The following is an 11,493-nucleotide window of genomic DNA, read 5'->3' as shown; positions in this document are numbered from 1 at the left end:
TGGCCGATTGGGCCCTCTGCTCCCTGGGAGTCCTGCCCCAGGCGGGTTGGTGGCCGGCTGGGGGATGTTGGACTCTGATTCTGGGAGGCAGAGTAGGAGGCTGTGGGGGTCCCAGGGAGGTGGGCAGGAAAACATCCTGGGAAGACATCGTTTCTCCCCTCTGCCAGGGAAGGTCATCCGGGCCTGGGCCAACGACTGGGTAGCTCTGGGAGGAGACCCATGCCGGGGATGAGAGCGAAACCAGCCTCCCACTCAGCCTCCCTGGGGCTCTCCCAGGTGTGGGCCAAGCAGGCGGCCTCCTGCCCCACCTTTGCCCAGGGCCTCCTCGGCCCTTCCAGAGCCAACTCTGGCACCTGGCTGCTCAGGCTAGCACACGGGCACACCTTAGCCTGACCCCAGCTTCCTCTGCCAGCCCTTTCCCCTCATGCCAGTCCCAAGCTGGGGTGAGGGAGACACTTGGGGCTGCCTAGGGGCGGGTGGGGAGGTGGCACGGGGTTTGGCTTAGGCTCGAGAATCAATGCCTTGAAAGGGACGTACGCAGATGCAGACAGCAGGGAGGACTTGGTGGCCCCAGCCACTAGCGGGATCTGAACACACCCTTCCACTCCAATCCCGTCCATGGCTCCCCATGGCCCCAGCTGCCTGAGCAGCTTCCATAATCCCTCTTCTGCCAACCCCCAGCCTCACTTCCTGGCAGCTCCCTTCTTGCCCTTTATGCTTCTGCCAAGCTCAAGTGCTGAGTTCTGAGTCCCTGGGAACACTAACTACCAAGTCCTTGTTGATGCTGAGCACTGAGTCTCTGGGAGGTACTGAGTACCAAGTCTTTGGATGTGCTGAGTACTGAGTCCCTGGGAGGTGCTGAGTACTGAGTCCCTAGGGGGTCCTGAGTACTAAGTCCCCGGACACTGATTGCATGCTGCCCCTCAGGGCCTGTCCCTACATGTTTCCCTCTCCCAGGAACGCTGCCCCTACTTTTTTGCCTCCTGCCAGCCTGTTGCCCTACAAGGCCAAGCTCCGGGCCGCCTCTCCAGGCCCCCGTGTCTACTTACACCGCACATCACCCTCAAGCCTGCTCTGTAGCAGGTTGCATCATAAAGGGTCTGGGGATGGGTGGATGGACACATGCAATGAGGAACTGACAGAAGACAGACGGACAGCTGAGGAGGTGGAGGGGAGCTGGGGGGGTGCAGATGACTAGCTTCAGAAGTTGAAGAGAGAAGCAGGTGTGGGGAGATTCGCTCAGGAAGGGTGGACCCAGGGCGTCTGGGCTGAGTAAGCGAGGGTGGGCTTCTCTGTGTTTGTACACTTTAGTGGGGGCAGGAGGGTCCCCTGCTGGATGATGAAAGTCCAGGATGCCCATGGGGCCCAGGCAGAGGTGTGCTGTGACCCCAGGGTGAGATGTGCCACGGAGAGTGAGGGGCGGTCCAAACGTATTCCTTGTGCAGCTGGGGTGTCACCCGTGTGTGCTCCATGTGGCCCACCTGATCAGGAGCTGGGTGGCAGTCCCACCTGCACAGCAGTGTCCTCAGTCTCACTGGTGACCTAGAGGCCAAACTGGGAAGGACTTCCCCAGCTCTAACTGTTCGTGTCCTGTGCTGTCGGGGCGGGAATGTCTCCCAGGAGTCGTGGTGTCTCCAGAAGTTTCCTCGTTTGGAGCCACTCTGGCCCGTGTTACACCGTGGGCCCTGGCCCACTAGGTGTGCGGCTCGCCGGGGGTGGAAGCTGGAAGGACTAAAGGGAGAACAATATGGGTCTCCGAGCCTGCACCCCTCATCTGTGCAGGGACTTGCCTGGGGTCTGCACATGGCCGAGGCCAAGTGTGTAGGGACAGCCCCTGTCTCTGCCCCGGGGGCCTGGGGGCCTGATGGGCACACGCAGCTTCCTGGAGGTGGAGCTTGCTGAAGGTGGGGGCGACTTCACATAAGCCCAGTCCCCACGTGTGAAGGCCTGTCACCCTGGAGGACAGATGGACCGATGGACAGCCTCGTCCTGGAGGCCGTGGCTGTGGCTGTGGCCCACAGAAGGGACTTGCATCCAGTGAGTGACCTCAGGGATGGTGAGCCCAGAGTACATGGGAAGCAGATTCTCAGAACCTGGTCCCTGTCTGGCTGTGGGGAGGAGGACGGCCAAATGGGAGGGGGGACCCTGACCTGACGGCTCCTGTGGGTGCCTGCCCATTGTCGGGGGTGACCAGGCAGTGACCTGGGTGGGGGGGGGGGGGATCTCTGTCCAGTGGCGGGAATCAGATACCTTAGGTGCATCACTCCCCACTGTCCAGGTCACACGCCAGGCCCCCAGGAGAGGCCGAGTCAGCCTTTCCCAGTTGCTCTGGGCAACTGTCCCAAAGCTGTGCAATGTCTCTGGTAGGGGAAGGCGCTGTCCAAATCGGGAGCTGTACCAGGCCCAGCAGCCTCATTTTCTGGGATTCAGTAAGGGCCCCCCGCCAAAAGCCTGAGCTTTGAGGTGCCTCTAGGACAGTCCCTCCTCCCCAGGCTCCATCCTCCTGCTCGGACCCCAGTGTTCTGCCCAGTCTGGTTTCCCCATGCTAACCCTTCACCACCTGGGGTCCCATCTCCCACCCCTGGTTGTCCTGCCTGTTCTTCCCACTGAAGCTGGGGTCTCTCCTCGCAGGATCCGCCAGAGGTGCTCAGTTCGGGGTTGGGGGTGGACAGGGAGAGCCCCCTCCCGCGTCTGAGGTCAAGCACATGAGGTCCCGTCGGTGCATGGGTCATCGTCCAACACGGCACTTGCTGAGCCTGTGGTGGGCGAGTCACAGAACCCGAGGCTGATGACCTGGATGTCCCTGTTCCCATCCAGCTGAGACTTTACTCTCTTCCCCGAGACAGAGAGTCAGCCCAGGGGCTCTCCCCGTCCCTGCAATTCTGTGAATGGCAGGTTTCTCCTCTGGCCCAAGATGGGACAGGAGTTTCAGACACCATAAGCCACATCCGAGCGCTAGAGGCTTGTTGTCTGTGTTAGCCCAGGCTTCTGAGATGGACACAGGGAGAGTGGGGCCGACCCGGGTCCCACCCTGGGGCCAGTAGTTCCTGGTGTGCCTGGGTGGGGTTGCAGGTTTTGAAACAAATAAAACACAGATGCCCAGTTAAATTGAATTTTACACGAAAACTTTCTTTTTAGGTATAAGTGTGTTCCATGCAATAATTGGGACATACTTATACCACAAAGCATCTGTTGTTCGTCTCGGATTCAACTGGGACCGGGCAGCCTGCATTCTTCCTGACAGCCCTTCAGGGCGGACTGGCTGGAGCAGTCCAGGGAGGCTTTCTGAAGGAGGCAGGTCTTGAGCTGGGTGGAAAGTGGCTGTGGAAGGGAAGGGGTAGGAGGTGGGCGGACCGGCAGGGGGAAGGCCTGGCAGCGGGCAGGATAGAGAGGAGGGTGTGATGTGGTGCCAGACAGCCACGGGCCACACTGAGCTCGTAAGCCAGGAGAAGGGCGGCAGGGGTGGTGGGCTGGCAGGAGGCCAAGGCAAGAGCCCAGCAGGAGCGAGGTGGGTGCTCTGTGGGCCCAGCCCCCAGGGCGTTCCCCGCACCCTCATCCCTGGGAAGCTGCAGGGTCCCTGCGCCTCCCCGGAGAGCTGCCGGCTGGGAAGCACGCTTAGGGCCACACTGGGGTGCAGGGCGCGTCCTGCAGCCAGGCCGGAAGAGGTGGGCAGTCTTGCCTGAGGGCGCACAGGGTTGGCAACCCAGGCTCTGGGCTCCAAGGCCAAGGTCCCCTCCACATCTCAGCCTGGAGCTCCCCCCCTTGGGACCCACTGTGACTGTCTGCCCTCGTCGCCCGCCTCCCGCACCTCCACTCCCTCGGCTGCCCGGCCCCGCGGCGAAAGGGCCCAGGTCTGCCTCGCAGCCTGCTGTCTGTCTGCTCATGAGGAGTGAGTGAGGCCTGAGCCCGCCCCCTCCCCACCTGTGCACGTTTAGCGCCTCTGTAAAGATTCCTGAGGTGTACAGAGACAGCACGAGGCTTCTCAGCGCCCCTCGCCCTGCTGCTCCGATGCCACAGCCCCGTGGCTGGGCATCTGGCCAGAACCTAGAGCCCGACACGGGCACCTGGACTCCGATGTCACCAGCTGCCCCACTTGTGTCCTTCCTGTTCCCGGGTCCTTGCGGGATCCCACGTGGCACTTATCCTCACGTCTCCTTGGGCACCTCCTGTCCGTGACGTTCCCTCTCTCCCTCCTTGTCCCTGGCCATCCGGCTTTGAGTCTGCTCAGGCTCTGGAGAGAGTCTGCTGTTTTCTCAAGGTGACCCAGGACTCCGTGTTTTGGGGGTGGGGGGTCCCTAACAGCTAACTCATACCACTGTGACCTAGACCTTCATCATGTAGGGTGGGGGCCGCCGCTGGGCTCCTCTCCTTCCCCTTCCCACACGTCCTTTCTCGGCCGGGAAGGCTGGAGCGCACTCACAAGGGGGAGCACCGAGGGAGGAAGAGAGAAGGCCCCGTGCTGTCCATAAACGCCGCCACAGTAACGGGGGCCCAGGAGGGGCCCCGGGGGCTGTGCACTCGTCCGCCTCCTCCTTGAGGTTCTGCCCCTGACTTATGATCCGTCCGTCTGGACGTCCTGCAGTACGTACCTCTGGGGCTTCTCATCGACTTTGACTGAGCTCAGAGCCCTGTCACGTTGGTCCCCAGGGCTCCGTGTGTCGCAGCCCGTTCACGTCTCTGCTGCGTGATTGTCCACCGTGTGCGGGATAACTTCATCCAGCCACCCGCTGGTGGGAACTCGGGTTATCGCCACAATTTCTGTATGCAATATGCTACCGGGAGCATCCCGTTCAGGGGTAGGTGGCCCGGCTGTACAGTCTAGGATGTTCAGCTTTGTTTCGCAAATTCGTGCGCAGGGAACCTGTTTGACGCGGAAGGGCCACTGATACGCCCGTAACCCAGTGGGTAGAGGGGATGCCTCCGGTGACCTGACCCGTGTTTCCCTGACCGTCTAGAGTTCCCGTGTCTTCCTCTTCTGCGAAACCCTCTCTGCTGCTTGTCTTTTCTCAAGGATTTGAGGAGCTGTTTGCTTATGTTTTTGAACAGACCTTTGCCGGAGGCCCCGACGCCTCTCCAGCCATCCTTGCTCCTTGTGGTCCCAGCCCCGCTTGCAGCTTCCCCCTCGTCCGCTCGTTTTCCTGCACCCTTGCTTTACGTGTTGCCCCGTGCTGTCCCCTCGGTGCCGAGGCGCCCCGGCCGGGAGGGCTCTCCCCGCAGGAATGAGCCCCACCCTCCTCTACTCCCAGGCTGAGGAGAGCCTCCGGATCCTGGTGGGGACCGAAGGAGACAGCTTCCCGCTGATGGAGATCAACGCCGGTGAGGTGAGTCCCCTGGTGAGGGGAGATGGGTCCCACCCATCCCCGGGCCCTGTGCCGGCCCCAGCCTCGCGCCTCCTACCTCCAGACCGAGGCCTCCGAGCAGTGGGATTACGTCCTCGTGGCTGACCGCCGCACCCAGAGAAACCCCAGGCAGGCCTGCCAGCAGCGACGGTTCCTGGAGGAGCTCAGGACAAAGGGCTTCCATTACAAGGTGTGCTGGCTGAGCGCCTGGCTTGGTGTGGGGCACAGGGGACAAGTGTGTCCCAGGGGCCCGGAGACACGGCTGGGGCCTTGTGCCTGAGGTGGAAGGGACAGGCCAGTGTCAAAAAAGGACGAAGGGGATGGTTTCCAAAGTGGAGCGGAGGTCCCCAAGCGCCCTCCCGCCCCCCAGATGATGGAGGACCGCGAGAAGGTGTTCTTTGGGGTCCGAGCCGACAGCAGGATCTTTGATCTGTACCGCACACTCCTCATGGAGCCTGAGGGTCCTGCCGCCAGAGCGCAGCCTGCCAGGCCAGCCCCCATCCCAGCCACCACCAGGTGAGAGGCTGGCCCAGAACGCCGTGTCCCTGGTCCGGTCAGGCTTCCAGGCGTGGTCTTGTGTCAGAGGTCCCAGGGGCCGGGCTCTGTGACTCGGTGTCCGTGTCTGTCTGTGATAAGGGACAATTTAGTTCTTGCTTCTAGGAGAGTTCTGAAGGTTACGTGTGTTCCCCGAAGGGAGGGCGGGATTTGGACAGGCCGGGAGGACCCTCCCAGCCAGCCCTTCCCCCATCCCCGCGACCTGGGATGCGGGTCCCCACCTCCCCTCTCCAGACCAGCTGCCCCTCCCCGGACCTCTCTCCTCAGCCTCCCAGGCCTCCCAGCCTCTTCTCTGCAAGCATCTCCTTCCCCTGCTGAGACTCCACCTTCCACACCACTCTACCCTCGCTCCCCATATCCCTCCTCTGTCACCTGCCTGGCCTTGGCACAGGCCTCTCTGAGCCTCAGTCTCCCTGTATGCAAAATGGCTCACGGGGTGCGAGGGGGATTCGTGCATGTAAAGGCGTAGAGTGTGCTCTGAATGTGCGGGGGCTCCAGGTGGGAGGTGTGATTGGAGGCGGGGGGGGGGGTCCAGGCCCAGTATCTGGGAGGGAACGGTGCAGGCCTGAGCCCTGGGAGGGGTCCTGGGAGGGGAGGGCCTACCCTGAGAGAGCCCCATCCTGGAGCCGTGGGGCACAGGCCACAGGAGGACTTAAGAGGTGGGGGTCGGGCTCCCAGGTGAGTCTTAGATTCTGGGCTCCGGTCAGGCAATCAAGGCAGGCAGGCTGGAGGCTCCACTAGGGATACAGAGGGGCCTGGGACCTGGCCAGACAGAGGATGGGGTCCCCTGAGGAGCTCTTGTGTTCCAGAATCCGAATTGTCAACTTTGTACTGAACAGCAAGACAGCAGCTGGTGGTAAGGATGGGGTGGGCAGGTGGCCTGTGCGGCACCCCACCCCTGCCCCAGGAGCGGTGTCGATGTGGGGAGAGCAGGGCAGGGTCCCCCCTCACCCCTCTGACCTGACACTCCCTGTGACCTCCAGACACGTTAGAGGATTTGGTGAAGAATGGGGTCTTTGAGACCAGATTCGCCCTGCACAAGGTGAGGGGTGGGCCCGGGCTGGGAGAAGGCCTGAGGGCGGGACCGGAGGCAGGGAGCCCTCGCTGTCTGTCACCTGTGCCCAGGGGGAGGACGACCTGAAGAAGAAATGGGCCCAGTGGAGAAACATGGTCAACAAGCAGCCGATTGATGACATCAGGTGACACTGCCTCAGACAAATCACCTGCGTCCCCACAGACACACCCGTGGCCCCACAGACACATGCATGTGCCCGCCTACACACCCAAGATCCCCAGACACACCTGTGTCCCCACAGGCACAGACACACCTGTGTCCACGGCAAACAGATGAGTCTGTGCTCCTGGGTGGGACACAGCAGTCTGGTCTCCCCATGTGCCACCTGGACCCCGGCACTGGCCTGTGGGGTCACATCCGGGGGTGGGGAGGGGCGGCCTGACGGGGCAGCCTCCCCACAGGGACTACTTTGGCGAGAAGGTGGCCCTGTACTTCGCCTGGCTGGGCTGGTACACGTACATGCTGGTGCCCGCTGCGGTGGCCGGCCTCGTCATCTTCCTGAGCGGCTTCTCCCTGTTCAACGCCAGTCAGATCAGGTGGGGATGGGAGGCCTGGGGCGGGGGGGTGGGGGGGGGACAGGGCCCTTCGGGGACCCCTCCTCCCCGAGTCAGGGGAGAGCCGCCACCAGCCCGTCCCTGCGCCCTCAGCAAGGAGATCTGTGAGGCGGACGACATCCTGCTGTGTCCTCGCGGGGACCACGGCCGCAAGTACCAACGGCTCTCGGACACCTGCATGTTTGCCAAGGTTTGCGGCTCCGGGGGGTTCTGCTCCCCCCCACCCGGGGGTCCCCTCCGGCCATCCTCTCCCACGAGCAGGGCGGAGGGTCTGCCCCTGCAGGGCCGTGGGGTGGGGGGCGGCAGGCCACAGAAGGCTGTCCCCAGCCTGGCTGCCGCTCTCCCCAGCTCACTCACCTCTTCGACAACGAGGGCACCGTGCTCTTTGCCATCTTCATGGCTCTGTGGGGTGAGTCGCTGGGGCGCTGGGAGGGAGGTGGGGGGGGCGGCCTGAGCCCCGGGGCCACTCCCCGCCCCCTGCCACCACCCCAGCCCTGCCCCCTCTTCCCCCCCCCACTCAGCCACGGTGTTCCTGGAGATCTGGAAGCGGCAACGAGCCCGAGTGGTCCTGCACTGGGACCTGTATGGGTGGGACGAGGACCAGGTGAGCGGCCGGCCGTGCAGGGCTCTTTCCAGCGCCCCGTGCGGCCCCCACAGCGCGTGGGACGCGGGTGTCCCTGTGTGGCAGGCCGTCCCCCGACTGAGTGTTGCGTTCCCTCCACAGGAGGAAATGGCACTTGAGCTCATTAACTGCCCTGATTACAAGCTCCGGCCACACCAGCACTCCTACCTGAGAAGCATGGCCATCCTCACTCTGTGTCTCTTGATGGTACTCCTGGGGGGGCCTGCCGGGGGGCTGGAGACCTGGGCCGGCGACAGCCCTCCTGAGGACCCTCCCCGCAGATCTGCCTCATGATCGGCATGGCCCACGTCCTGGTGGTCTACCGCGTCCTGGCCGCCGCCCTCTTCAACTCCGCCCTGCTCTTCCAGGAAGAGCAGGTGACCACGGCTGTGGTGGTGACCGGGGCCCTGGTCCACTACGTGGCCATCCTCATCATGACCAAGGTGGCTGGAGGGGGGGCGGACAGAGGGAGGGCGGGGTGGGGGTCTCCACCGAGGCCCCAAGTGAGCCGTCTGGTCTCCCATCCTGCAGGTCAACAAGCGTGTGGCCCTCAAGCTCTGTGACTTTGGTGAGAGAGGAGGCGTCCGGCGCCTCTCTGGCCTTGGGGGGAGGGGTGCGCGGGGGAGGGACAGGACCCTTCAGGGCTGGGAGCCTGGGTCCCTGGATCCTCTGTGTCTCCGCCGCCTCTCACAGCTGGCAGACAGGTGAGGGCTGGCGGTGTCTCTGAGTTGTCGGGAGAGGGACAGGTTGGGGACGGGAGAGGGACAGCCTCCGTCTCATTCTAGAGAAGCCCAGGACGTTCTCAGAGCGGGAGAGCAAGTTCACCGTCAAGTTCTTCACTCTGCAGTTCTTTGCCCACTTCTCCTCCCTCGTCTACATCGCCTTCATCCTGGGCAGGTAGGGGCGGCCCCTCCCACCGCCGGCCTTCAACTCTTTCCCCTTTAAAGGAAATACCTGCTCATCTTAATTTTTAAAACAGTTTGTGCTCAGAGCAGTTGGAGCCCAATGCGAAAACACGTACAAGAGCCCACGGTGAACCCCCGGCTCTCTGCTCCCTGCCCTCGAGGTGACCCTGTAACCGTTCGGTGGGTCTTTCCAGAGCTTTTTACACATTGAAGTACCCACGCATATACACCTGTTGACATACACTGCTCTCTCCTGTAAATAATCCTATCTTCTCTTTACGCTGAAAACTTACCATGGGCACCTCCCACATCCGCATGGATGCTGAGGCCTCATTTTTAAAACCACGCTATGAGCGCTATTTTGTGGAACGTGCTGGAATTTGTTTTCTCAGTTCAGCCGGTGGACGTTTGGCTCATCTCCAATGTTTGAGCTTCATAAAGCTGCATCCCGTGTAACACACATGCAGCCCCCATTCCCTCTCCTTCTGGCAAAATGGACATGTTTTCGGTTCAACCAACATACACTTTTTGGTCTCTCCTGAAAAAAATAATTGCTTCACCTGTTCTGTGTGTTTAAATAGCACAAGACACAAACATATTGCCAGTTAGTTCCAGACTCCAGCAGAACTTACAAAACCAACCCAAACCACGCCGAGTTCTCCAAGTACGTTCAAAGACATCAGGCGGTGCCTAGACCTGAGCCGTCCCTGGACATGCCTCCGCGTAGGGGCCTGCCCCGCCCCTTGCGGCCTTGTGTGCTCACGCTGGGTCCAGGAGCCCCTTGTGGTCTGCCGTGTGGGACCCCAGGTTTCCCAGGCTTCCTGAGGAAGGGTCCGTAGGAAATCGGAGGCCCCTGCTGCTGGAGGCAGACCTCTCCCTGCTCTAACCTCGGCTACGCTGGCTTCTGAAATCTCTCAGCAGACTGTCTTGGTGGGTGTTTTCACTGGACGGGCTTGAGCGGTTCGCCTCTCTCCTCTGCCTCGTCCACGGCGATCTCTGTCCAGGATCATCTCCACCTCCACACAAGTATCCTGCCCTATTCCTTTCCAGGAGTGCTCTCAGCAGTGCGCCCGATGTCTGGGCCTCCCTGCTCCTGCCTCTCCCCTCCCCAGGCCTGCCGGCCCTTCCCTGGATGCCCACTTCTCCTCTTCTCCCGACCTCTAAACATGCCAACGCCCCGGTATCTGTCCTCATGACCTGACGTCATCTAGACACATCAGTGAGGCCCACGTTCCTGTCTCCAGCACAGAGCTCTCCCTGAAGTCCAGACTCACGGGTCCGGCTGCCTCTCGTTCCCCCTCAGATGCCCCGGCGGCACGCCGGCCTTACCGCCCGCTTGTCCACGCCGTCCCTCCTGCGCCCAGAGCCCTGGTCCCCCCACATTCCCCACTTTCCCTCTGGCCCCACGCTCTCTTTGCTTGCAGTCTCTCTTACGGGACCGCAGCTCCCTGAGGAGTCTTTGCCGAGTGGGCAACCACAGCAGGCTTGGCCTGTAGAATCGACCTCAGTCAAGTGGACAGAAATGACCAGGCACTTGCAGGGCCCGGAGCCTCGGGTCCTTCAGTCGCGAGTGGCTTTCATGCATCTTGTGTCTTTGGACACAGACGCCATTCCTTTTGTTTGGAAATGGGACCTTCTGAATGGACCGCCTAATTGCTTTTGCTTTTTTTCCTCCCGTTTTTGCTCCAGCTTCTGGGAGTTCTTCTCGGCACTGTTTCCCAACCCTTTGATTGAATGTTTTACTTCTGTACACGCACTTCCCCTCAGGGCCCTCCTTTGGACAGTTCCTTCACAGCCTCCTTCTCATGCCCCCTGACCCCATGGCTTTTCTTGTCTGAGGAGCTTCCTCTTTTTTCCCCTTCTGCTCTGCGATTCCTTCTATGCTTTCCACGTTTCTTTTACTCTTTCCCTAATGGTCTCCGATTTGGATGTTAGCGGTCTCCTTAGATGTCCTCCTTAGATGTTCTTGGCCGCCGTCCATCAGTGAGAAAGGCGCGTGCCAGTGGCTTTGCTCTGGGCCACATCTCTCCCGCGAGGGGCTTTTGCTCTGTCAGTCCCTGCATCCTGCCTGGTGGCAGAAGGAAGCTTGTCAGTGTTGCTGGGAGCTCAGTGGGGGAGAGACAGTATGGGGGTCTCAGTATGCAGTGGTCCAGCCCCCTAGAAGTGAGACTCTGTCTTCCTGACCGTTGGCCAGGAACCTGATTTTTGGTTTAATGCAGTTTGTATTTTTTTTATCATGTAAGGGAAAGGAGGTGATTTTAAGCACAAAGTAATCCTATGTGCACGGTTTCAATGGGGAGAAACAGGCCACTCCTAACAGGTCTTGTCAAGCACCTGTCTGCGCCTGGGATGGCCGGGCTGCTTGTGTGTGTGTGCGAGTGCGTGTGGAGGGATGTGTCTGGATGTGGGCAGGTCCCCCACCCCCACCCAGTCAGAAGCAAGG

The 11,493-nt window shown here is 61.4% G+C and overlaps 1 protein-coding gene across 1 annotated transcript; it reads left to right on the top strand.

Moving 5' to 3' along the window:
* Window positions 1-219: 219 nt before the first annotated feature.
* LOC125918009 (anoctamin-9-like) lies at window positions 220-9,042 on the top strand (the record flags this gene model as incomplete). The annotated part of the gene is made up of 15 exons (XM_049624067.1): window positions 220-276; window positions 5,247-5,321; window positions 5,404-5,529; window positions 5,710-5,855; window positions 6,704-6,750; window positions 6,878-6,936; window positions 7,020-7,093; window positions 7,371-7,505; window positions 7,617-7,713; window positions 7,872-7,932; window positions 8,045-8,127; window positions 8,248-8,352; window positions 8,427-8,588; window positions 8,677-8,713; window positions 8,931-9,042. Coding segments are annotated over exons 1-15 (1,376 nt in total), but the record flags the coding sequence as incomplete, so codon positions are not given.
* Between the last annotated feature and the right edge of the window lie 2,451 nt (window positions 9,043-11,493).

Source organism: Panthera uncia, unplaced genomic scaffold (genome assembly GCF_023721935.1).
Source record: "Panthera uncia isolate 11264 unplaced genomic scaffold, Puncia_PCG_1.0 HiC_scaffold_366, whole genome shotgun sequence".
NCBI lineage: Eukaryota > Metazoa > Chordata > Mammalia > Carnivora > Felidae > Panthera > Panthera uncia.
The sequence above is the reverse complement of the archived record's forward strand: the minus strand, read 5'-3'. Positions and strand labels throughout refer to the sequence as shown.